At 47.1% G+C, this 27,807-nt stretch overlaps 1 protein-coding gene and 2 long non-coding RNA genes across 3 annotated transcripts; 1 reads left to right on the top strand and 2 right to left on the bottom strand.

Moving 5' to 3' along the window:
• Window positions 1-2,121: 2,121 nt before the first annotated feature.
• Window positions 2,122-3,676, bottom strand: LOC109750818 (transcription factor PCL1). The gene has a single exon (XM_020309763.4). It carries the CDS (start codon window positions 3,411-3,413, stop codon window positions 2,568-2,570), a length of 846 nt encoding a protein of 281 aa, XP_020165352.1. The 5' UTR covers window positions 3,414-3,676; the 3' UTR covers window positions 2,122-2,567.
• Window positions 3,677-15,622: 11,946 nt separating this feature from the next.
• LOC120976299 (uncharacterized) lies at window positions 15,623-17,828 on the top strand. The gene is made up of 2 exons (XR_006671497.1): window positions 15,623-15,992; window positions 17,355-17,828. It is a non-coding gene; the product is annotated as an uncharacterized lncRNA (long non-coding RNA).
• A 5,476-nt stretch (window positions 17,829-23,304) lies between these two features.
• Window positions 23,305-23,897, bottom strand: LOC120976298 (uncharacterized). The gene is made up of 2 exons (XR_005771540.2): window positions 23,669-23,897; window positions 23,305-23,540 (listed from the first exon to the last, which is right to left on the bottom strand). It is a non-coding gene; the product is annotated as an uncharacterized lncRNA (long non-coding RNA).
• Window positions 23,898-27,807: the final 3,910 nt, after the last annotated feature.

Genomic DNA, 27,807 nt, shown 5'->3' with positions numbered 1-27,807 from the left:
TCGTAAGAGTGACGACATTCGGTACAAGATCACATTTGTAAGGGTGTCTGGTGGCGGCCGTGGAGGAAGTGGTATGTGGCGGCGGGCCAACTAGATTATTTGGTCGTCGTTGTCCCGTTGGTTGACTTCATCTCAGGAATGTTCGTGCCGTGGTGGCGGTGGCGAGGTCTCGGTGTTCGATGTTCTTCAATGGTGTATGAGGTTTTGTAGCCTCACATAGTGCTCTGGTTCACTCCTTTAGGCCTTGTTCGGTTTGGCAGGGTTTGAAGAGGTTTGAAGGGGATTAAATCCCTTGCAAGTCAAAATTCTTCTCAAACCTCCCCAATCCCCTTCAATCCCTGTGGCAAGAGGATTAACCGAACATGGCCTTAGTGATGTTGGTCCGTGGGTGGCCAAGAGGTTCTTTCGGTGGAACATTGCCCTTGGGTACGGCCCAGAGCTCTCTTTGTCGCGGCAGGCCTAGGCGTTGAGTTGAGTTCCCCTTGAATAGCGAATGCGACCCTCCTATTTTCTTCAAGCCGCATAGTGATGGCACGGCAAGTTAGTGACCTTTTTTGTACTTCTTTCAGACGCCGCCGGATTTCCTTGCGACTCATCCAACAACACTCGTTCATCATGCTCCTTTTGGGTGTGATCCAGTGGTGATGGGTGACAAGAACAAAGAGTTGGCTGCATGACAGGGCTGGTTCTCGGTTCTCTCTGTTTTGCTGTTCCTTCTTGTGTGACAGGTGATGCATCTTGTAGCCGTTGTGTTGTATCTAGTACATGTTTTTTTCGATACTTATATTTTTGACAATGTTTTTTTTTTCTGATACTTATCTTTCGAAAATGAAAAATGGTTCAGGCTCCATGGTAGCCATAAAAAAAGAACACAAGAACCCAGCGTGTTGGAAATATCGTAGCTTCGAATCTCAGATTACACTGAAAACGCTGCTGAAAATCCGAATAAGTCTGAAGGCTTGGGACTGGAGTAATCAAGAAGAAAGAAGTATAGTTCAGACAGCACACAGGTGATGGATAACGCACGGGCTGGAGACACACATACAGAGATACATACGTGCACTTTTCTCCTCCTCTCGTCAGCTGCAGCTACAGACGAGCATCACAAGTCCAGGTCTCTGTCAGACACCCCACTTGCAGGCCCATATGGCCATATCTTTCTCGATTTCGTCCCAATCTTTATCCACGACGCCAGACCAGCCGGTACACTAGTGGAGCCAGACCGCGATGCCGGAATCTATATCATTGAACGGATCACAGAATTTCAGCTTCCTGAAACGCATTTGGACTCTCATCTTGTGCTACTGAATGTGTGCTGCTGTAGCCGCAACCATCTTGGGAAGGAAAATTTGGTCAGGACAAAAGCAAGTTGTTCCGCGTCGCTTCAGAGAGCAGCAAGGATCTTCTTCTTCTTGTCTGGGATGGTTTAGGCGCAACAACCTGCTGAGGTGGGAAAATGTATGTGCCTAAATTTGGACAGAGATCCCAGTCGGTTCTTTGCCTGAATTTTGGACCCTGAAATGGTAGGTTGGTCAGGACGTGACAACATCCGGTACGGGATCACAGTCCTAATTTCCTTTTGCGCCCAAAGTGGGAGCAGACAGCCAGGATGTGCAGTTAGTTGTACATCAGATCACAGATTACATCACAGCCAGTTCCAAGTTAGTTCCCTGTCTGAACATCAGATCCCAAAATGGTTGATAAGAGCGACAACATTCGGTTCAACATCACAATGCTAATTTTCTTTCTAGTAATTGGGATTTTGTCTTGCCCTGTCATGCCCAAAATGTGCAGTTCCAGCAGCAGAGCGCATGCTTAAGTTAGGAAAGAGATCACAGCCATTACCAATTTTGATATTCAGGTCCCAAAATGGCCGGACAGGACACATTCACAAGTACAAGATCACTGTTTCAGTGGAGAGATCGAACACGCTCTTTGCATTGATCTGGGGGGTACATATACAGTTGGATCAGAGGGCGTCTGGGCCACGATGGTGATCGTGGGAGGCCATGATCGAGGTGGAGGAACGTGTGTGCTTCAGGGGAAAACTGCACACACGCATGCTACACTAGTCTATACCGTAGACTACGTACAAAGCTCACACTCATACATACATGTAGGTTATCAATCACAATCCTAATTCCCTTGTTGGGCTTCATATTATGATCTTGCCACTGCCCAGAATGGGGGCAGCAGTTCAAGATTCGCAGTTCCAGCAGCAGTATTACATACATACACAAACAGAGCACACACTCTGTAACACTGTTCTTATTGCTAATCTTCTTCTTATCCCGGGAACTTCACTTCAGCTCCCCTTGTTAATTAATGTTCTTCTTCTTCTTCTTCTTCTTAACAATTATGCCCAGCCGCAGCTGTGAACTGATTGACTGATCGACACACACACAGGCCTATGCTAGACTGACGATGGATCATGGACTGACTGACCGACTGATTACAGGTTACAATTACAACTTCTGTTGACTGACTGATGAGCAGGAGCAAACACACAAGCAGAGAGAAGCAGAGCATCTGTTGATGACTGAATCTGGATCGATCTTTATCTTCACCTACTGGTCGCCGTGGTGGTAGTGCGGGTAGGAGGAGACGCCGCCGCCGTGGCCGTGGCCGCCATACCCGTTGTAGACGGCGTGGCCGCTGTGCTGCTGCTGGTAGTAGCCGCCGTGGCCGGCGGCGACGCCGCCCATGGGCGCGGGGTGGTGGTGGTACATGGCGGGGGCCATGGCGGCGGCGTGGGGCACCTGGGGCTCGCGCAGGCTGGGCGGCACGGGCGTGGAGGCGAAGATGTGGTCGGAGGCGGAGGGCCCCTCGTTGGAGAGGCCCTGCATCCGCTTGACGTAGAGGCGGTACTTCTGGAGGTGGCTGGCGACGTTCTCACGGGTGAGCCCCTCCACGTTCATCAGCTGCATGATGGTCTTGGGCACGGCGCTCTTGATGCCCAGGTGCGCCACCACCTCCACGAACCGCTTGTGCAGCTGCGGCGTCCACACCAGCCGCGCCCGCTTCGCCGCCGCCGACTTCTCCCCGGCCGACTCGGCAGAGTTGTTGTCCCGGTTGCCGCTGTCGTCCCCGGCCGCCGCCCCCTTGCCGGGGAAGGAGGGGAAGGATGCGCCGTTGGCGCCGGTGCCGGCGTGGCCGTTGCCGGAGGAGGCGGAGCGGAGGCGGGACACGGTGGCGGAGGACGCGTGGTGCACGTCGAGGAGCGTGCGCCCCGGCTCCGGCGGGATGCGGAACGCCGCGGCGAGCCCCGGCGGCACCAGCGGCTGCGAGAGCGGGGTCAGCTCGTCGCACCCCGGCAGCCCCGTCTCCCACTCCGTCACCCGCCCGTCGTACCCGCCATATCCTCCCCTGCCTCCCCCGAAGTCAAAATCGTAGCCGCCGGCCTCCTCCCCCATGGCTTGGATTGGATTGGACGGATTGGATCCCCAACCCAATCAAGAAGCCCAAAAATTCAACCCAACCCAGCCGAACCTCTCAGCTCCAATCCAGCCCCGACGAATCACCCGATCAGCAGGCTTACCCTCGCCATCTCCGTATCATCTAGTTCTACCTGCCGGGCTAACTCCGGCGGTGGGTGGGTGGAGGGGGGAGGGGGGAGCCTAGCCAAGCAGGGGAAGAAAGAAGATATTTTTGGGGGGCGAGATGAGGTGGGCGGGGGCGGGGGATAATTTAATGGCCGCAAAAGGGAATAAAGCGCAGATCGGGATGGCCACGTGGACCGGTCACCGCGATATTTTCGATACGCTTTTCCCATCGCGGCCGTCCTTTCCGCATGGCCGACGTGGACCGGCGATGCCGCCTCGAGATCCGTGCGCTGCCCGATCGGACGCCCACGTCGCTTTCTCTTATGCGATTCCGTTGGTGGCCTGGACTGGCCCGGGGTCGCTCTCGGGCGGCCCATTTTTAGTTTTGTAGGGGGAGACTTTTGCTTAGCCTGCCCGGTCAAGCTCAGGCCAGCAATAAAAAGTGATTTCCCTTGTGCTTGCTTATTGGAATCCAAATTCCTTTCTTGCGCATGGATGGTGGATAGATTGGATTCTGCCTAGCTTGTCTGCAATAATGCCCAATATTCTTTGGGCCTTTCTTGGTATAAAGTTCCGACGATAGATATTTTTGTTAGGATATTTTGACTAGGATATTTAATTTGCGCATTAAGGATCATTTTTTTTTTTGCATTATCAATGTATATACGAAGTGTTTTCAGATGAATGTTGTAAATGTTGTGGAACCAAAACTCATTTTATATGGAGCTCGAGAAGAAATTTAAACCGCGTGTTAATTGAGGAGGCGCGTGAGAAACAAATGTTTTTTTTACTTTGTTTTCATGGCGCGCTTTTCTTGTCTTAGGGATGGGTTTTGAGACCTTTCTAACCTTATTTGAAAATAAGTATAGACCAGTCCAACGATGATTACATATTTCTTTGGGATTTATATGTACAACCGGACCACAAGATTACAATTGATTCTATTCCGTTGTGTTGCCCCTCTCGGCACATTTTGGAGCACAACCTTTTGCCCGCTCAAACTTGCTAGCAAAAAATTTGATTGATAGAGTTTTCAGAGACTCAATCGTATCAAGGAGATACACCAGCAAGGAGTGGCTCTTGAAAAAAAGCAATTAAATGGGCCAGATAGAATGATCCTTTTATGTGAAATACTTCGGTTGTCAATTTTATGTCCAAATATTCACTCGTACCACGAAATGAGTAAGCCGGCAAACTTACTTCGTATACCCAAATTTCTAATTACCAGCTCATGAAATGACTCTGTTACAGTGAAAGTCTTTTCACTTTTCGTTCAAAAAAATCGTCCGGATCAAAATCCGTGTATATGAAGGATATATAGAATTTATTTTGTGTGGACTAGCTTTAAATCCCGAGGCTTTTTATGAGGTCCCATAGATATTTTCGTATGCGACCATGGACATGGAAAATGTTTGACTACATGGCTTGATTCATCTCTTTAGTTTTGAGATGTTTTTCTTTGGAATAAATTTTTGTTTACTAATTATAGGGCTTTGTCTTACATAACCCAACTTATAAGGCCATGTTGGATATTTTGGTGTTTCTGGATTAACATCGGTGATTTTCACCACCATCTTCACCCGTGGCACGTCTACTTTCGCCATTGTTCACACTCATGGCATGATCGTAGTTCCCGCACGCTTTCCTGGTGGTCTCGATGGTGATGTGAACCCCAGATATTTCTTCAAGATTCGTGTTCCGCCCGATCACGCGGTCACGTGTCACACTTTTTCTTATGTGATTCCGTGGTGGCCTGGTGTCCCTCTCGGCCAGCCCCTTCTTATTTTGGAGGGAATACTTTTGCTTGCCCAGTCAAGTTCAAACAAACATCTATATATATCCCACAACTAGCAATAAAAGTGCTTTCTCCTTTGCTTATTGGAATCAAAATTCTTGCATATGGTGGATAGATTCTAGCATGTGTGCATTAATGTCCAATATACTTTAGGCCCCTTTTGAATAAAGTTGCCATGATATTTTTCCTAAGATATTTTCTCTCTGAATTTTAATTTTTCCATTGAGGGTCATTTTTTCCGTTATCAGTACATATTAATATAATTTTTATAGAGCTAAAGAAATAATTTAAATCACGTATAAACTGAGGGGCACTGGAGAAACAAATGTATTTCACTTCGCTTTTATGTCCTACTTTTCTTGTCTTGCAGGGTGGGCTTTGAGACTTTTCTAAGCTTAATTTAATATAATGATAGATAGTTCATACTTATTCCGGACGGTCCAACAGTGATTTGGACTGCAAATATTTCTTTGAGATTTGTGTACAGCCGGATCACACGAACACGCTGGCTTAGGGTTTCGACCTCCTTCTCAAAAAAGAAAAAGAAAAAAGAAAGATCCTACTCCTTTTTATATGATTATATTGTGTTGTCCCTCTTGGCCCATTTTGGGTTACAACATTTTGTCCGTTCAAACTCAATCTCGCAAATAAGTTGATTAACGGAGTTTTCACTAACTCAAAGTATCATCGGGAAACAACAGCAAAGAGTTGATCCTACAGAAGACATTAGTTGGGCTAGATAGAACAATCATTTATGCAAAATATTTGAATTATCATTGTATTTCCAATTATTGACTTGTAACATTTTTTTGAAAATGAGGTCATCCCCCGGCCTCTGCATTGGAGAGATGCATGCGGCCACTTTATTAAAAACGACGAATCGAACAAAGTCTGGTCTATAAAGTACAACTCACAAAAGGAGCAAAGAAATAAAGAGTACAAAGCTCAAAGCCGCATCCGGCTGGACGGAGATACACTAAGGACCTATCCTATGCAGTGACCGCCATCCAAACCGGTTGAAAAAAAAACCGTGTTGCCATCTTCCATCGGTTGCACCCAGTAGCCAGCTGCTCCCTGGAGGCCGTACCCTTGAATATAACCTGCAAGAAATTAAGCATAGGTCTTCTGCTAAAAATCATATCATTCCTGCAGTTTCATATAGCCCAAAGAAGTGCGCATATTCCAATCCGAATATTGGACGAGATATGAGTAGTTACCCCATTTAGCCACGTTCCAAACAATGTTTCAATGCTATTTGGAGGAATAATATTAAAGGCTACATGAACAGACCGCCAAAGTAACTTCGCGAGAGGGCGATCAAGAAATAGATGTTGTATTGTTTCATTATGAACACAAAAACAACAACGCGAGCTACCTACCCATCTCCGCTTTAATAAGTTATCTTTGGTAAGGATCACTTGTTTGTGAACAAACCACATAAAAATCTTAATTTGTAAGGGAACCTAACTCGCCAAATGTGAAGCGATCGTGGGATTGGGCCAAAGATCTAAGTACATCGACTTAACCGTGAACACTCCGTTACTCGTTAGCTTCCAGTTGAAAGAGTCTCCCTGATCTGATAGGTGAACTTCCATTAACCTCCTGACTAAGTGTAGCCAAGAGAGGTCCATCGTTCTGAAGGAAATATGCCCTAGAGGCAATAATAAAGTTGTTATTTATATTTCCTTATATCATGATAAATGTTTATTATTCATGCTCGAATTGTATTAACCGGAAATTTAGTACATATGTGAATACATAGACAAACAGAGTGTCCCTGATATGCCTCTACTTGACTATCTCGTTGATCAAAGATGGTTATGTTTCCTGACCATAGACATGTGTTGTCATTTGATGAACGGGATCACATCATTAGAAAATGATGTGATGGACAAGACCCATCCGTTAGCTTAGCATAATGATCGTTAAGTTTTATTGCTATTGCTTTCTTCATGACTTATACATATTCCTCTGACTATGAGATTATGCAACTCCCGAATACCGGAGGAACACCTTGTGTGCTATCAAACGTCACAACATAACTGGGTGATTATAAAGATGATCTACAGGTGTCTCCGAAGGTGTTTGTTGGGTTGGCATAGATCAAGATTAGGATTTGTCACTCTGTGTATCGGAGAGGTATCTCTGGGCCCTCTCGGTAATGCACATCACTATAAGCCTTGCAAGCAATGTGACTAATGAGCTAGTTGTGGGATGATGCATTACGGAACAAGTAAAGAGACTTGCCAGTAATGAGATTGAACTAGGTATGAGGATACCGATGATCGAATCTCGGGCACGTAACATACCGATGACAAAGGGAATAACATATGTTGTTATGCAGTTTGACCGATAAAGATCTTCGTAGAATATGTAGGAGCCAATATGAGCATCCACGTTCCGCTATTGGTTATTGACCGGAGATGTGTCTCGGTCATGTCTACATAGTTCTCGAATCCGTAGGGTCCGCACGCTTAACGTTCGATGATGATTTGTATTATGAGTTATGTGATTTGATGACCGCAGTTTGTTCGGAGTCCCGGATGAGATCACGGACATGACGAGGAGTCTCAAAATGGTTGAGAGGTAAAGATTCATATATTGGAAGGTTGCATTCGGACATCGGAATGGTTCCGAGTGATTCGGGCATTTTTCCGGAGTACCGGGAGGTTACCGGAACCCCTCGGGGAAAGATATGGGCCTTATGGGCCATAGGAGGGAGGCTAACCAGCCCACAAGGGGCTGGTGCGCTCCCCACAAGGGCGGAGGCCGAATTGGACTTGGGAAGGGGGCGCCACCCCCCTTTCCTTCTCCTACTCCCTCTCCTTCCCCTTTTCCCCCTCCGGTAGAAGGAAAAAAGGTTGGGGCCGAATCCTACTAGGACTGGAGTCCTAGTATGACTCCCCTCTCCCTGGCACGCCCCTTGTTGGCCGGCCTCCTCCTCGTCTCCTTTATATACGGGGGCAAGGGGGCACCCCAAAGGGACAACAGACAATTGTCTTAGCCGTGTGCGGTGCCCCCCTCCACAGTTACACACCTCGGTCATATCGTCATAGTGCTTAGGCGAAGCCCTGCGCCGGTAACTTCATCATCACCGTCACCATGCCGTCGTGCTGATGAAACTCTCCCTCGGCCTCAGCTGGATCAAGAGTTCGAGGGACGTCACCGAGCTGAACGTGTGCAGATCGCGCAGGTGCCGTGCGTTCAGTACTTGGATCGGTTGGATCGCAAAGACGTTCGACTACATCAACCGCGTTACTAAATGCTTCCGCTTTCGGTCTACGAGGGTACGTGGACACACTCTCCCCACTCGTTTCTATGCTTCTCCTAGATAGATCTTGCATGATCGTAGGAATTTTTTTGAAATACTACGTTCCCCAACACGTTCCCCTACTAGAGACCTCCTAAACTGCATATTCAAAGGTACCGTCTGCATCACCGTTGCTATGTAATCTTCCTTACGTTGAGCAATATGATACAGGGAAGGATATTGGAGAGCTAGCGGTGTGTCATCTAACCACGTATCCTCCCAAAACCTTGTTGTTGTTCCGTCCCAACAATAAGCTTCACCCTATGGAAGAAGGTTTCTTTCACTCTCACGAGTCCCTTCCAAAATGGTGAGTCATTAGGTCTTACAGTAACCTGGGCTAGAGTTTTGGAGTGCAAATATTTATTGCGTAGGATTTGTGCCCACCTTCCTTTGGAATGCTGCGATAATCTATAAAGCCATTTGCTCAACAAGCACTTATTTTTCACCTCGAGGTTCTCGATCCCAAGACCCCCCTGGTCTTTTGGTCGACAAACAATATCCCATCTTGCCAGGCGATATTTTTTCTTAATAGAAGGATCAATCCGTCAGTCTGACTTTATAGAGGGCCAATCCCCCAAATTTCTTGCTCATGAAATGACTCTGTTGCAACAAAAGGTCTGTCCACTTTTCTAAGATATTTTCCTTGGGTCAAAATCCTTGTCTATGATCCCCGCAAAAAAAAATCCCTGTATACGAACAATATATTATTTTGTATACACTAGCTTTAAATCTAGAGGCTTTTTATGAGGTTCCATATTATTTTCGTGTGCGGCAATCGACATGGAAAATGTCTAACCGCATGGCTTGATTCATCTGTTCGCTTAGAGATGTTTTTTTTGGTTGCATGGAATGCATTTAAGTTTATGAATGATAGAGTTTCTTTTTAAATGATACCCCCCCCCCCCCCCCACACACACACACATATATAGGAGCATCTCCAGCCGCACCCCCAACAGGCCCTTCCCAGACGTTTTTGCCGCGCCGGCGCCGAAAAACGGCCCAGTCGCGCCCCCAGAAACCCGTTTTTCGCCGGCTCGGGTCGAAACTGGTGTCGGCGGACCCAGGCCGAACCCGGCGCCCTGGGGGGCGCCTGGGGCGCCGGCGCAAGCAAAAAGGGCGAGTGGGTCCGCCCTGTTGGCGAGTCGAGCGCCTCTTCCCGCCGTTTCTTCCCGCTTTCCCCCCCACTTCCCGCCCATTCTCTCCATTCCTCCCGCCAATCTCCCTCCCGCTCGCCTCCCAGCCGGCCGGCCTCCATGCCACCGAAGAAGTACGTCGTCCCCCGGGCCGCGGCAACCTCGACCGCCTCCGTCGCCTAGCCGAAGCAGAGGAAGCCGAGGGCGCCGCCGTCGAAGCCACCGGCCATGTCAAACGCCGAGTGGAGGGTGGAAGTTCAGCGACGGGAGGCTGTCACCGCCGACCAGCAGAACAGGGCGATCGCCAAGAAGGCCCGTGACAACGCGGCGCGTGCGGCTGCGGCGGACCAAGCCGAGGCCGAGGCGACTCGCGCGGGGATGATGAATCCACCCGGCAACCACGCCCAGCACGCGCCCTGGGGCCAGCAAGGCATCGGCTCTCCGACGCCGCAGCCATGGTGATGCACGTCCTCACCGGGCTACGCCGACGGGGACGCGCACGGTTGGTTCAACCCCAACATCACCTTCCCCATGGACACCCGGCCCAGCGCACGCCCTCGCCTGCCTTCGCCGGCGTGTAGTACCCTCCATACAACTACTCGCCGCCCGCCTACGCGTCCTCCCCGACGCCCCCTTTCCACCATGGCGCGCTGCCCTTTTCGCACCTCGGCGACAGCGACGAGACCGAGGCCGACATGGACGACATCATCACGACAGGCTCGACCGCGGCCGCCACGTCTCCCGGGTTCGTCACCCCGGAAGACATGGTGGATCTCAGCGGCGGCATGGATGGCGAGCTCGGCTACGTCTACGGCGAGGAGGAGCAGGATGAGCAGGAGGAGGAGGACGAGGAGGAGGAGGAGGAGGAGGAGGAGGAGCCGGCGACTGTTCTGGCGAGGAGGCGCAAGAAGAAGAAGCGGGCGGCCAGGTCTGGCGAGCCGCGCATAGTGTGGGCGTCCAAGGAGGAGGAATGCCTCGCCGAAGCATGGAAAGTCGTATGCCTCGACCCGACCACCGGCACGAACCAGAGCATCGAGACGTACTGGGACCGCATCAAGGCCGAGTTCGACGAACGCAAGCTCGTCGACCCCTACTTTAAAGGCGTCTACATGCAGCGCGGGGCGAAGCGATGGCGAACCATTGGGGGTGTATCCAGGGGCGTGCAACAAATGGCATGGGATCGTCGAGGAGGTCGCGGCTCGCCCCGAGAGCGGCGCCAACGTTGATGATCAGGTATGGCACGCCGGTCTCCCGCCTCTCTTCGCCGTGTGCGCCCGCCAACTGTTTGTTCCTCCGCGCAGTTGCTGCGCATGTTCGCCTTGTATCGGCAGGGCAACAACGACGCCGAATTCAAGTACCTCCACGTTTACAAGCGCATTGACATGTGCGAGAAGTGGGCGGAAGTCCGGCGCACCCTCGACAAGGCCAAGGAGACCTACAAGCCGGAAGCGCCTGCTCCGGGCGCGTCAGAAGGGCGGCCGGACGGCAACAAAGGTGCCAAGAAGGGGAAACACGCCGACGCGGCCACCACTCAGGTGCAGGAGTCCATCCAGCATTGCCTCGCCGATGCACAGGCCCGGGCCATCCTGCGTGAAGAGAAGACCGAGGCGCGGTGGTCGGCGTTGATGTCGAGCAGCGCCGTCAAGCTCGACCTACTCCGGACCAACATCGCCGCGAAGAAGTGAAACACCGACCTGACTTTCCTGCTGGGCGGGGCGGACATGCTCCAGAGCAACGACGAGGCGATCAAGGCGTGGTACTTGGTGGAGCGTGGCCTCATCCTGAACCAGCTTCCCTCGACGACGCCGCCCACGCCCACGCCCACGCCGCCGCCGCCAAGCCCGAGTGATGCCGCCGAGACTCCCCGCAGCACAGAAGCCACGCCGACGCCACCAAGCACAGAGACCCCGCCAAGCCTGCGCACGTCGACTCTGCCGACGCCGGAGGCCGACCTCGCCGTCTGATGCGCACGCGCGTCCTTTCTCTTTTGTATGCCGAACTTTCCATTCGATCGCCGAACTGTGGCCGCATGATCGCCGGATTTGTGGCGTGTATTTTGTGAGCGGGAATGACTACGTTTGAATTTGCCGCGGGTTGGGGGGCTCGGCCTGGGGGCGTGGCTGGGAGCTAGGTCGCCCCCAGGGGCCGATCTAGCGCCGGTTCGCCCCCAGGCCGCTCTTTTTCGGCGCCCTGGGGGGCTGAACGGCTGGAGATGCTCTAAGGCGATGTCGGATATTTTAATGTTTCTAGATTAACATTCAAGAATTTTTAATCCTGAAAACATTCTAACAAAACATAATGTTAAAGTATAAAAGTACTGGTGTCATGCACGGTCAAGGACAGAAACGGTCCAATTTGAGTTTTGGAACAATTAAGAGTATTTCTTTCTTTTGACTGTTTTTTGTTTAAGTTCTGTCCCTTTCTTTTGCCCAATTATGGAATTCAGAGCGAACTCAATAAATGATAGCTGTTCTGGTGCACGTAGAAATTGACATTGGAACTGTAGCCTAAGTACAAATGCAACTAGAAAATGTACATCTCAATTTAAACTGTGATATCATCCGTCCAACTGTACAGAAAAATACAAACGCATATACTGGTAGCTGGGCTGGAATTGTGGATAAAGATTGCCATGAGATCGAGAGAGATCTAGAGGAGAGCAAGTGGGGTTGGCCGACTGTGACCGAGAGACTGCTACTACTACTCATCGAGACCACTGTAGCTCTGGCAGGGGGACAACGAGAGGAGGAGAAAAGGGCACGCACGTGCGTCCAGACCATTGGTTATCCGCAGGCTCGCGTAATCCAATCTGTATCTCGATCTGTAATGGTCTGAAGAAATACACTTCTTCGCTAGCAACCCATTCCCATAGCTTTCCTTCGGGCCATCATCCTTCAGCCATCTTATTATTTACCGTGTCTATTTTCACATTGGAGTGAAAACAAATTGACCTTCAATAAAAAAAATCCAACCTAAATACTTGGCAGCTATATGTATGATTCCCAATTGACATTTGAGTATACCAACTAGACGACCACACACTGACAAACCAATTATAACAAATATAAATCGTAACTTCAGCACCTCAGACCTGTAAAAACTGAAGACAACAATAGTAATTCGATTATTGGATAACAAAAGTGAATAATAAGAAATGCATAAGTCTAGGAAATAAATGAAGAAAGAAGTGCCATAGACATAACCAGGAATAAGCCAGAGACAAAAACAATTACATACTTACTTCCTCCGTCCCAAAATTCTTATCTTAGATTTATCAAGATACCTCTGTCCTAAAAATTTTGTCTTAAATTTGTCTAGATACGGATGTACCTAACACTAAAATATGAATAGATACATCCGTATGTAAACAAATTTAAGAAAAGAATTTTGGGACGGAGGGAGTAGTTCCCAAGGGAACTGGTATAACCCGACATATAAAAACATAACATACAAAAATTCTGGAAGTCGAATAAAGGTGGAACAGTATAGCTGCGGTATGCGATCGAACGTCCAGAAGTTTGAATGAAGCCCAGAAAATTAGTCAACTAAAAAAGTTTGTGGAAGGTTAAAAGAAAGCTCTACGGCAAGAAATAGTAAAATTATTAATGAAAAGTAAATAGACTCTCGAGTTTGTTTGTGCTTTTTTATATAAAATGAATCCCATTTCTTATGCTGCCGCGCTGTGCTTCGCCTTCTTTGATCACACAAATGAAATTATTAATGAAATTTTAGCTACAAACACGCAACTATATATTCATGAAACCGAATTAGCATTTGACTAAAAAAATCAACATGACACAAATTTCAAACCAATTAATTGTGGGAGATCAAGAATGACTCATCGTAACGGTTCAGGCTGCCATGCAGATAATTACAATAGAACATCTTATGTTGCCGCGCTGTACTTCACCTTCTTTGATGTGCTACCACGATCGTTGCCCTTCCTGATGCCTCTTTCCCTTGGTTGCCTTTTCCTGGTTGGAGCTGCATCGCAGTGAGGAGATGGTAGGGTATGCACGGAATCCCAAACCAAAGAATGGAAACACCATTAATAACTGACATTAAACGTGTGAACAGGTTGAACAACAATGCTTACGGTTCATCAACCCCATAGCACGATAGGTTATCCGTCATACTTTTCAGAAGAAGCGAAAAAAGTGTATGTGTCCATAAGACTGGCTACCTATACCTGGTAAGGCGAGAAATGAAAATCGTGGGCCAATCAATCTCCAAGGGCATGGAATCCCAATGGTACAGGGAGCGCCTGCGGGGCCAATCCACTAGCTCCTCCATCATCCCGGTTTGGAGGTTGACTGTGTAAACATGTGATTGGATATCGCTGATGAGTAATGTGCCGCACTTTTCTCTCCAGCCAAAACATAGTTGTTTTCCTCCATTGTCCTTCCAAGGTTGTTTTAGGTCGATCGTTCGAGAACATAGCCATGCTGAAGTATCACTCATGTTTTCGTGGTCCTCGCAATGTTCCAAGATCTTTAGTAGGGGACCTTCCTTTTCTATCCAGAGCAACAATGATAGCATCCCATTGACGCCTAGAGTAAGACATGGGCGACTAGCGCAGTAGAAAGGTAGCTTCGCCAACGAGATGTGGTGACAGAACTGCTCTTTATGATCATGAAATATCCAGTGTGCCGTGCCATGATGCACAATGGCGTCGCTAAATGACCACTAGTAGGTATAGTTCTGTTGTTGCAGATTACTGATAAAGTACTTGGTACGCACGCTCCAACTTGCTTCGCTGGACGAAAACACATGGAAACTATATTTCACTTCCTTACGGTGACTAGTAAGCATGCACGTGCAACACACGTATTATAATCTACAATAAAACATCTATTTTGAATCTTATTTCTCCTTTAGTGAGTTGTTTACCAAGCCATTTAAATATGTCTCAAATTCAAACTAATAGGATAAGGATTAAAGCCTTTCATCCATTCGCCCCTATGAAATCGGAATTCTGTCGATTATAATGACACAAGAGATTAATTTATTAGAACAAAAAATGCATTGTAAAAATGTGGATACTTAGTAAAGGGACATCATCAACCATACTGATGCAGGAGCAAAATTCATCTATTAAATCAACATTTGTTGGATTGGCAGACGGTGAAAGAAGAAATGGTTGCGAGAAGGGCTCAACTTGTGATGACGTGTTCGATGTTTTGAGATTCTTAGGGAGTCTATCCAGAATCATACAATCCGTGAAACTTATGTTGTTTCCTCATCTTTCATTTCACGATTTCTTACATTATCATCATTCAATTCTGAGTCTAGTAAAATGACAGCTAATTTTGCGCTAGAGTATGTCATATTAGTCTATATGAGTCTATGAAGTGGTAATTAGAGTTGGTTTTTAAATAGTGATACAACATACTCCCTCTGGAAGGCATATACGACCACAGTCTTTTATTTCTTTAGAGAGGGAGTAGAATGAGCATAACTATACATACTTTCTCCATCTACTAATGCAAGGTCACTTCACATATTTATATCTAATTTTGACCATTAATTTTACCCAAAAAAACACTGCTACATACATGACAGTTATCACACGAAACACAGACGACATGCCATATCCACCATCCAAGCCCAACGCTAGAACAACACCAGCAGTTGGATTAGTCATCATCTGAGCGTCGTTCAGCCAAATGTCGTATGTGAAGTGCTTCCGCCAACAAAATGTAAGTTATATGTCATAAAAAGTATGACATTGGAGGCACATTTGAAAGAACTTTTGATATATTTCTTGGACAACACTGCACTCACCACTGTCTATAAAGAAAAGAAAAGAAACGCCGGTCATCCTCCCCACCGCCCCCTCAGATTTCTCTGGTCACTTCCCCACTGCCCCCTCACGTTTCTCCCCCATTCCCCATTCTCCCATGGTCGCCAGCTCTCCCTGGCCAGGCCGCCACTCCCCTTCGTCCCCACTGCCGGCGCGAGGTTCGCAGCCCCTACTCTTCCTCCTCTTCATGTTGAATCCGGTCGCGGAAGTGGCCGAGGAGGTCCTTGAGCTCGGCATGCTCTCGCCATCGGAGGTGGATGCGGAAGCGCGGGACTTGCACGCCCCTGCTCTACCCTGCTCCCTCTTCGAATCCGGTCGCCGAAGTGCTCGAGGAGGCGCCCAGCGGCGCTGGTTGGAAGACGGCCGCCAACATCCTCTTCATGGTGACCCCCAAGCACAAGGAGTTCGGGTGAGCATTAGGCAGTAACCATAGTAACTAATTTCTACGGGACATGAGCCGGGATAGGCATTGTTCGGGCAAAGCTGAGGCGAATAGCTCATCTTGTTGCAAATTTATCACCATACACCAGTAGGATTGATATATTATATGGGATGGTATTGGAATAGAAACTGCTTGAATGCTAAAATTTATAGGTAATTCTTTTTCTGTCACTGATGTTTCATTTGTAGAATCTAGCAGTTGAGTTCGCCTATATGTTATTAGTATATAGACTGGAAATATTTTTCTAGATCGAAACTGCACGTCTAGATTGAAAATAAGCTATGTATGGTATAGTTACCCAAGTAACAATTACAGTACTGAATCTCGTCTTGAGATCAATCACCAAAAGTTCCTAGCTAATTGATTCAGTCTTGAGACCAATCACCAAAACTTCCTAATTGCTGACATATTAGACGGACTGCTATTTCATAGGACTGGAAAGAATATGGGCCCACTGTCCTCTCAAAGTTTCTCTTTGGCCAAGATCAACTGAGATATGAAATAAATGCACATGAACAAATCTGGGGGTGTCGTGTTCATATGGTATTTTTCGCTGGGCGTGCTTTCTTTCATGGCTTTCCTCTGTTTACCACATCGTAAATCTGGTAATAAAATTAATTTCTAATTCTGGCTTGCCTGTATTATTATGATACATAAATGTATTCTATCAGTTGTCTCTAGGGAGAATTGCAACAGTGTTTTAGGCATTTGGCAGGCAGGTTAGATCCTATGATGTAGGATATGCAGCTGAGCAACTGAGTCTTTCCCTGACTTAGTTGATGCTTGGATAGATTTGGTGTATGCTTATAAGATGAGAACTTCAAAATGAATGTCCAGATGAGTTTGATTGGGCGCATCCAGATTGTATTTTGTAACCATGGCGTCCTCAGTAGAGCGATATGTTATCTGTAATTAGTTTCAAGAAACTGGTCCAAACCATGATGCAATGCTATAGTAATATGACAGTATTGTTTTGTTATATGTTCATTACACAAAAACATAGCGTGTGACTTCACAGAAGAAACTCTTTATGTTAAAGTTGCATAATTTTTTTTTCTATTTGCGCAGTTTGTCTTCTATTCACTGGATCTTTTGGAGCATTCAGTTGTGCATGTTGTTTTAAGATCACCTGCTTGCTAGGTATGAACTGAAATTTGTGCACCTAAAAATCCAGAATCTGCTCATGCTATTCAGAACATAGTCTATTTGAACACTGATTGGGATAGAGGCATGAAGCGCACCATGTAACCATTATTGTCCGTGCTAATTAGGAGAACAAGAAGAAGAGATGTCTAATACCGCGTATTAAAATCTTGCCTGATGTTTTAGAGGATGGTGAAGGCGGTGCAGCGAGCCGACGGCATGTCCACAGTGAGGTGGTGATGGAGGAACAACCACGCACTTGACGGATTGGTGCAGGGCGGGGAGGACGCCGGCCAGGAAGATAACGCTGCTGCCGGGCGGCGAGGTCGTCGTCCAGGAAGGCGACGGTGCTTCCGTGTGGCGAGGAGATCAGCCTGGGGGTCTATTCTTTTTTTATGGGATATTTGTTTTTTTGTGTGGCCTGCGTGCTGCGTGATAGTAGGGGATGCGTGATTGTAGGGGTTCTGGTTCAGCGCGGGTGGAGTCTGTTTTCCTCTCCGGTGGAGTATGGTCAGTCAACTTAAATTGTTAAGTGCACATCACAGACATTCGAGATTAAGGCTAGCCGTTGGATTGAGATTAGTGGGCCTAATCATGCGATGGTAGTGAGTCTGTGTATGTTTTGTGGGGTGCATTTAGTAAAGTTTATGTTTGCTTTTTTATTACTAGTGTAGAAGATAACAGGCAATGGCCACTTTGAAGGAAGAGTTGCTCGATGGCACTGCCGGCGGCGACGACTCATCTTCGGAGCAACAATCTACCACGGTTAGAATTGCATACCCGACACTGCCTTCGTCGTACACGAGTGCTCCGCGGTTTAGAGGAGGGAGCATGACGCACGTGTTGGCGAGCAGATTGCAAACTGCCAATTGGAGGACGGTCTGGTCTCCATAGTTTGCTTGGAGGCGCACAGCAACAAGGCCATGGCGCGAGACCAACGGCATCGCGCCGTCAAAGATGCCTGCGGGGCCAGCGGTCACGAAGGAGCCAAGGGCGCGGCGGCCAGGACCCATAACCGATCGCGGCGCTGGGACAAAGAACGGCTCCTGGCCAAGGGTTGTCCGAACTTCCTCTTCCCCGTCGCGATTTCCCTCGACGATGAGGCCGACGAAAGATGCCGACACGTCCACCGGCCAGCGGCGCCGGAGGAAGCAGCGATCCGTGATGAGACGGCGCCACTGCTTGCACGCCGTGGCACAACGGAAGAGAACAGCATCGTCCTTGACGCGAACGAGGATCTCGATTAGGAGGTCGTCCGGGAGCGAGACTGCCATGGCGCCCGGCACTACTTCCGTGATTCGATCCGGGGTGTGATTAATTAGGGTTCCAAACCTACGTAGACGGTAGACCCAAATCTAACGTAGGTATACCCGCAGAAAAAAAAATTCTGTAACAAGACCTTTGATGCAAAAAAATATCTGTAACAAGACCTCAGCTGCAGAAATACCACAACAACACACTTGTGGCAAAGATGACTTGTCACGTAGGTAGATCGGACGGCATCCACAACTCCATCCAATGGTCATGAAGGCGGCAAATCTTTTTATAATATCTGCCGTCGGACGAGTAGCGTCGCCTTAGGTTTAGTGGCACCAACTAAAAATCAATAATATCTCTCTCTCAAAAAGAAAATACTAAGAACATCTATAGCCGGGTGCTCCAAACCCGTCTCGAACACCCGGGCGAACGGTCCGGTAACTGACCGGTCACAAAAATTCTACCCAGATGGACGCCTCAAACGGGCCTCAAACGCTCAGGCTGACCGACACCCCTCATATCCATCCCAAAATATGAGATGGATATGGGGGTGCCCGGGCACGCTCGAGAGCGTCCGCCATGTCGGACCCAGCCCACGGTAGCCCATCCGACCTCACAAATATTTCTCCTCATCTGCTCGCCGGATCAAACCCTAGCCGCTCCACTCAACTCAACTCCCCTCTGCCACCCAAGCTCCCGTCAGGCTATCTCCATCCTTCATCTGCATGGTGGGCAGAGGATTTGACTCCGACCAGTCCGGATCTGTCGAGTGGGGGTGTCATCCCGTGCGGATTAGAGGAGGCAATGGCCATCCACAATGCACTCCGCCGCTGCGGGGAGGACAGCCGCCGGTGGCAGGATCTGTCTGGCGCGACTCCATAGCATCAACGCATCGGACGCTCGGATCCTCTAGGGCTGGATCATCATGGTCCCAAGAGCCTTCAAATCTCCCATTCCCCATCACCGGTCTGACCGAGTATGGGTCCCACCAGGACCGGTGTGCCCGCTATGGGAAGGAGAGGATAAGAGCGGCGGAGGCCCACCTCGTTGCCGACATGGCGGCGGCGGAGGCGGCTAATGCGGCGGCGCGGACGACCACATAGGAGGAAGCCATCCGCGCCTGCCTTGTAGAAAAGTGGCAGCGGAGGAACACTCGTGCCCTCGCCCAAGAGCAGAATCGGGTGTTCCGTGCCATGGTCGGACTGAGGAGAAGGAGGATAACGATGGGTCGGACAGCTTCGGCGACAAGCAAATCTGGCTCGATCCCTACTGCATCTTCGACCGGTATTTTCACGAGAAGGACGGCAAGGGCGCCGGGAAGGGCAAGGACAGCCATGGATGATCTTCTCCACCATAGCCAAACATGGCAAATTTTTGTAGTCCGATGACATGTTAGTGGTGTAGTGGCCGGACGATGTGTGTAATGTGTTATTTACATAGTTGCATGAGTTTGTATGGATTTGAGGTGTCCGGGTGTGAGAAGGGTAATTTGAGGCTTGACCGGTCAGTGTTTGTGAACGCGTTAGGGCGCGTCCACAGACATTTGAGGATCGGATTTGCCAAATCCAACTGTAGATGCTCTAAAGATCAATACCACTATCCGTTTGTCATTCGGTCACGTGGAACACTTTGACATGGCAATTTTCGCTTGCGATATATCATCCCAACTTGAGGCCAATCGTCTCTAATATTCACCAAAATCCCAATATGAAATACACCAAGGAAATTAGGGTTCTCGTAGTGGACTGAATGTGCCCTGTCCGACCTGGGACTTGGGACTTACTGTGATCTCTTTCTTGACTTAGGCATGCATACCGCTGCTGTCACTGCACATTTTAAACTGTGATAAGAGTTGCCCGAAGGAGCAAATTCCCGATAACATGGAAATTATGATTGTGATCTTGTACTACTAGATATCCTCACTGTTATGAAAATTTTGGGATCTGAAATTCAGACACGGAACGTACCCCGGACTGACTGATCTTTGTCCTGATTTCAGCACATAAACCAGCTGCTGTAAGCACATCCTGCCCAAGCAACCATTTTGGGATCTGAAATTCGGACAAGGAAGTTGAACCCTCTGTACTTTTTTCAATATTCAGGAAATATGAATATATACAGTAAGGAGAAAGTTTTGCCTCGAAAAATGAAATTCAGACAGAGAACAAAGCATGCTGAAGTGACGCAGCAACTGCTGCTGCCGTGTGTTTTACTGAATGTGTGATCCTGTGATTTTGGGATCTGAAATTCAGATTTGGCACTCACTGCGATCTTTGTCCTAACGTACCCACATATTCCCACATCTCAAGGGAGCAGAAGAAGAGATCCTTCCAGCCCTCTCTTACTTCGTGCCGAAGAGACAAGGACGCGGATGCAAATTCCTTTTACCCGAGGAAATTCTAGTTTGCTACTTTTGTAAAAAAAAAAGTTTATAGTTGGTTATTGGCTTATCGCTGATCATTCACTCAATGTTATGAGTACACTACTTCTACTAGCTGGTCAAGAATCGTGGATAAATATTAGGACAAAATCGAGAGAGATATGCCAGAGACCGGGAGTCTAGTCTGTATGTACGTACGGAGTATGTGTGCAACCCGTTCTTTATCAATCACATGTGTTCGTACTAGTCTGAAACTCTGAAGTACACTTCCTCCCGACCACTTCAGTACAAGGCCTCCTTCAGATCACCACCGTTCAGCAAATCCTCATCTCCACCTCACCTCATATATAGAACCTACTTACGAACTGGTTTAAAAAAGAAACCTACTTACGAACTGGTGTGAAAAATAATCGCCTTGGTAAAACCATACATTTTCGACACCAAATATTTCTGCATCAACGATGATGTGTAATTACTTACGGTGGCGTGGCGAAGGGGTAAGGAAAACTCAGCAGCATGAAATAGTAAAGGCTTTGGTCAACATCCAATGATTCACCTAACGCTGTATATAAATTAGAATTAAAACATAGCCAAAGCTGACGATTTGATAAGTGCAGGTCTAAACATAGCAAACCCAACAAATGAAATATACTTTTGAGTTTCGCATGCTTTCTTTTGGCGAATCTAGTTCCTTATGCCACCGTGTCATGATCTCCCACTTCTATATGCCGTCATGGGCCTTGCTCTTCCTTGTCGAAGATGTCTCGACACTAGGAGATGAGAGGGGATCCGTGGAGTCTCTAAAAAATACAAAAAAACATGACTAACACCCAAACACTATGAACAAGTTGAAAGGGAACACCCGGAAGCCGAGAATGATTAGCACACCTTGCAAGCCGAGAAACAAAGATCGTGAGCCAATCAATTTCCACGGGCATGGAATCCCAATGGCACATGGAGCGTGTGCTCGGCCAGCCCACCAGCTCCTCCATCATGCCGGTGTCGAGGTCGGATGTATAAACACAATTGAGGTCGTTCTTCATGAGTAGCGTGCCACACTTCTCTCTCAAGACACATAGTTCTATTCCTTCATTCTCCTTCCTGGGTTGTCTCAGCTCGATTGTTCGAGTACCTAGACATTCTGAATTACCGCTCATGTTGTCATGGACTTCGCGCCATTCCCCGATCTCTAGTTGTGAACCATCCTTTTGCATCCAGAGCAGTGATAGCATTCCATTGACGCCTAACGTTAGGCATGGGTGACTGGTGGGGCGGAAGTTCACTGTAAAAGGCAGCTTCGTTAAGTAGATGTGGCCCGTCCGAACATTCAGATTAATGATGTGAAGCCATTGTTCTCCACAATCATGAAATATCCAGTGTAACATGCCACGGCACACAATGGCATCGCTAAAAGACCCATAGTGCTCCAATTGTGCATTATTGTTGAAATAATTGGTAGGCATGCTCCAACTTTCTTTGTTGGACGAGAACTCGCTGAGACGATAGTTCAAGTCACTACAGCTATAGCTGACAATTACCACTTTGAAGAAAGACGAATAGTTCGGCAGCACCGGCGGTGATGGCTCATCTTTAGAGCAACAATCTATGCTTGTTAGAATGGAATAGCCATTACTGTTGTGGTCATAAAAGACCGGGTTAACTTGTAGAGGAGGGAGCAAGTCACACGTGCCGACGAGCAGGTTGCATACCGCCAATTGAAAGATGCTTTTGTCCGGATAGCCGGGCATGTCCTGTGCTTCGACTTCCAGGCGCACAAGAACGAGGCCATGGCGCGAGACAAGAGGCTTTGCGCGGTCGAAGAGGCCGGCACGGAGAGGGGTCACGAAGGAGCTCAGGGCGCGAGGCCTAAGACCCAGAGGTGATGGCGATGCTGGGACGAAGTATGGCTCCGGGCCCCGAAAAGGCCCTGAGTCCCGTTCCCCATGGCGATTTCCCTTGGTGAAGAAGCCAACGAAGGAGCAGGATGAGTCGATGGCGTCCTCTGACCAGCAGCGCCGGAGAAAGCATGGATCGGCGACGAGGCGGCGCCACTGCTTGCACGTCATCGCACAGCGGAAGAGAGCAGCCCCGTCCTTGACGCGGACGAGGATCTCGGGGAGAAGGTCGTCCGGGAGAGATACCGCCATGGCCGCCGGCTCAACTTCCCTGATTGGCTCGGGGCCGATTAATTAGGTTTGGTGCGCACGTACGTAGACAAAATTCTCTAACATATATGCGCATGTTTTTTCGTTTTTTAGGAGGTTGTCGACTCGGCCTCCAATCTAATGTACGTACGCAGGAGTACATGTTTTCCTAAATCAATCAATATTAAATCTCCATTTATATATAAGGCCCGATGTTCAGACACACCATATCCACATAATCACACGTTACCTCTATCGCATCCGCATATCGCGCCCACTGCTGTGTCTCCGGTACAACACGACAAAGAAAATAAAACAGAACATCGAAAATTGGTGATCAATATACATTCTCACATACATGTCACAAAGAGGATTTTATTGCTGGATCTCATCATTATCCATTATTTGATACGTACAATGGTTTAGTGCAACTCTAGTCACAGACCTTGCAGTAACAATTCAGAGTGGCTAGGCCAAGGAGCCTACATGCCGAGTTTATGGCGTGATCTCCGAAGGACTTCTGGCAGGCCAACATGCAAGACAGTTCTATGCATGTGGTGCCTGAAAAGGCAATTACCGCCCTACATTTGTCTGTAGACAAGAATATACATAATTAAAAAAATAAAAAGAAATTCATGCAGCTCAACTGACAATATTATTTTATGGTGTTCAAGAGGAGAAAGGAAACATGTACAGGGACAACGAGAGTGATTCCGTACCAACATGAACGGAATTTCCTAGCTGCACAAGCACCATAAGGCAAAGAAGAATAGCTTTTCCCTCCATAAGATCAGACTCAAACCTCTTATTCCCGTTTCTGTTTGGACGTCGAGAATAATACACAATTGTATCTTTATATATACACTCGTCGCTAGAGAGCATTTACTCCTGGTTCACTTAAGGTGGTGTTTGGTTATCTAGTCCTAGGACTTTTTCTAATCCCTCTCAAGGAGGTGCTTCTAAGGACTTTTAGCAAAAAGTCCCACCCTGTTTGGTTTACTAGGGACTTTTTCTAGTCCCAACACAAAAAAGTCCCTGGAACCAAACACCCCCTAAATAAGGTAAATTTTGATTATATCTTTCAAACTGTCTGCATTTAATATCATTATTTATATACTAACATAAAAAGGTCCAAAGGGAGAGATTCAACTAATCTCAGCCGTAAAACCATGTCTATCCAACGACCTTGATTGCTCCAACGGTGAGCACTAAACATGTTTAGCGTGCAATTAATGTCATACCAAATATCAATATCAATGCTAATCTTATAATTGACATGCAATCAACATTCTACCTAATATCAAGGTACGAGTAATATTATGCCAAATATAAACGTGCTTGCATGTATGTATTTACTAGTATCTTACATATGACAAACTAATTTAGTAGATATTCTAACTAAATTGTGCACCTTTGAGTGTGACCCATTCAAATCTTTGGCAGAAACAGCGGATCACCATCACCCGCAATGTGCTAAAGAACGCCCCATCATCCTGCTCGACGAGGCAAGTTTCTCCATCGTCCATCGAATCCGAGCCGAGTAGGATGGTGCAAGAGGCTATCGACGCTCTCATCATGGGGAACAAGACGAGGATCCTCATCAGTCATAGGGCGGCCTTGAGAGGTAGAGCTTCTTTTGTGTCACAGAAAGACATGATGACGCTAATTTGTGTGTGATCCAACAAAATTAGGACTGTCACATCCATAGTATTGATTGTTCTAGAGTACAGGTATTTGTTGTTCTAAATAATACATTGGGGAATCCATGGAGCTGTCATAGCATGCTACCTCTTGAGCACTGCGTTGGTTTTCCCTTGAAGAGGAAAGGGTGATGCAGCAAAGTAGCGTAAGTATTTCCCTCAGTTTTTGAGAACCAAGGTATCAATCCAGTAGGAGGCTACACGCAAATCCCTCGTACCTGCACAAACAAATAAGAACCTTGCAACCAACGCGATAAAGGGGTTGTTAATCCCTTCACGGCCACTTGCAAAAGTGAGATCTGGTAGAGATAATAAGATAAATATTTTTGGTATTTTTTTGTATAGATTGAAAAGTAAAGATTGCAGAATAAACGGCGCCAGAATTCGCTAGTTGTTGGGAGATTAATATGATGAAAAATAGACCCGGGGGCCATAGGTTTCACTAGTGGCTTCTCTCAAGATAGCATAAGTATTACGGTGGGTGAACAAATTACTGTCGAGCAATTGATAGAATAGTGCATAATTATGAGAATATCTAGGCATGATCTTGTATATAGGCATCACGTCCGCTACAAGTTGACCGAAACGATTCTGCATCTACTACTATTACTCCACACATCGACCGCTATCCAGCATGCATCTAGAGTATTAAGTTCATAAGAACAGAGTAACGCATTAGGCAACATGACATGATGTAGAGGGATAAACTAAAGCAATATGATATAAACCCCATCTTTTTATCCTCGATGGCAACAATACAGTACGTGTCGTTTCCCCTTCTGTCACTGGGATCGAGCACCACATGATTGAACCCAAAGCTAAGCACTTCTCTCATTGCAAGAAAGATCAATCTAGTAGGCCAAACCAAACTGATAATTTGAAGAGACTTGCAAAGATAACCAATCATACATAAAAGAATTCAGAGGAGATTCAAATATTTTTCATAGATAATCTTGATCATAAACCCACAATTCATGGGATCTCAACAAACACACTGCAAAAAGAGTTACATCGAATAGATCTCCAAGAGAATCGAGGAGAACTTTGTATTGAGATCCAAAGAGAGAGAAGAAGCCATCTAGCTAATAACTATGGACCCGAAGGTCTGTGGTAAACTACTCACACATCATCGGAGAGGCTATGGTGTTGATGTAGAAGCCCTCCGTGATCGATGCCCCTCCGGCGGAGCACCGGAAAAGGCCCCAAGATGGGATCTCACAGGTACAGAAGGTTGCGGCGGTGGAAATAGGGTTTCGTGGTGCCCTGGATGTTTTCGGGGTCTATGGATATATATAGGAGGAAGAAGTAGGTCGGTGGAGCTGCGAGGGGCCCACGAGGGTGGGGGCATGCCCAGGGGGGCAGGCGCGCCTCCCTGCCTCGTGGCCTCCTCGCTTCTTTCTTGACGTCCACTCCAAGTCGCTTGGATCACGTTTGTTCCAAAAATAACTCTCCCGAAGGTTTCATTCCGTTTGGACTCTATTTGATATTCCTTTTCCGCGACACACTGAAATAGGCAAAAAAAAACAGGAATTTGCACTGGGCCTTCGGTTAATAGGTTAGTCCCAAAAATAATATCAAAGTGCTTAGTAAAGCCCATTAAACATCCAAAACAGATAATATAATAGCATGGAACAATAAAAAATTATAGATACGTTGGAGACGTATCATAGCACTGCATGAAAACTTAGGTAGCCAGGTGCGTGGATCTTGTGGGTAGCCAGGTGATGTTCTGCAAGTGCACATAGTTTGGTTGTACATTTTTAAAGTAAAGATATTGATCCCACATGGAGCAGATAAAGTGGGCTTTGCCTCTTAGACTTACGATGATAAATTCAATCTTCTGTTTTAGAAAAAAACAAATGATAAGTGCCACACGTGTGGCACGAAGCAATCCAATCCTGACTTTTTTACAACTAAAGTTGCCATCCAAAAAGAAAAAAACAAACCCAAAAATAAAAATAAAACTTGCCATTCAAAAAAATGTTGTCATGCTTGACAACTAAAGTTGCCATCCTCACGTCACTAGATTTTCCACAAAAAACGTTCGGAGTTGTCATGTGTTAGTGCCACATGTGTGGTATCAGTCGACATTATGATTAAGAACAAGCGAAATAAAGTAATTTAAAAATAAGTGGGGCACATCATGTAAAAAAGAGGTCACCTTGCTAGATTCAAAAACAACCCTCAACGGTCCAAGAGGCTTGTTTACGGTTGGGTTTTGGAAACAAGTTTCCAGTTCCTACAGCAGGTGCCCCTGATGATCCTCCCTAACACCAATCACGAAAGACCTGTTCGCATAGGAGCAGGTAGATAGTTTTTCTGTTATTTCCATCTGAAATTATCTTTTGGACACTCACAAGTTCTGAATAACAAAGTATTGTTGCACGTATATGAAACTTCAGGTGTTTTCTTCGTGTAAGGATTATCAAATGTCATTAATTGCAAACATTTTGTTTCTATTTTATTTATAAAAAAATACAATACAAGTTGCTTTTTTATCCTCTGATTCATCAAACAAAAACTATCGTAGAATTAGTTTAATATTTGCTAAGATTTAACCCATGTGTTTCTGATTAGAATTACGCAGCCAACTTGTACTTCTATTTCAGGTAATGGATCTGCTAATCCATGCAAAAGTGAAGAACTCATTCTTTTACACTATATTTTGTGAAGAAAAGTCTACATTACAACCCGCAACTAACCAAACCGTTCAATATTCAACTCTCAACTCTAAACCGGCCATCCCACAGCTCAAACTAATCATCCGGTTCAGAAATCAACCCTCCACCCGATTTTGACTCAGGTAAGCGGTTTTTATCACGTTTGACTATTGACTGGGCACCACCACATCACATTTTGATCCCTCTTTACATGTGGGACCCACCCAAGAAAAAAACAAAAATAAAAAAAGCTATATCTCTCGTTCAGTGCGTTGATTCCTTCGTTCTTGTGTGACCCAACCGCCGGCTTCCTGTGGATGAATAGGGACTCATCGCCGCCGACAGCCCGCCACCCAAGCTGCAAGCTCCAGCTCCGGTCGCTTCCCCCACCCACCACAACAAATTCCCACATCCCTCTAACATTGACTGCCTTCGCTCCTAGGCATGCTCGGTCTCCCCGTCACACAGTAGGTGGGTGTCCACGGACCCGGGCCGTCG

Source organism: Aegilops tauschii, chromosome 3 (genome assembly GCF_002575655.3).
Source record: "Aegilops tauschii subsp. strangulata cultivar AL8/78 chromosome 3, Aet v6.0, whole genome shotgun sequence".
In the NCBI taxonomy this organism is placed as follows: domain Eukaryota; kingdom Viridiplantae; phylum Streptophyta; class Magnoliopsida; order Poales; family Poaceae; genus Aegilops; species Aegilops tauschii.
This window is presented reverse-complemented; position numbering and strand designations above follow the sequence as displayed.

Coding starts and splice junctions, on each gene's coding strand:
- LOC109750818 (XM_020309763.4), bottom strand. CDS start 3,413: ATGGGGGAGGAGGCCGGCGGCTACGATTTTGACTTCGGGGGAGGCAGG.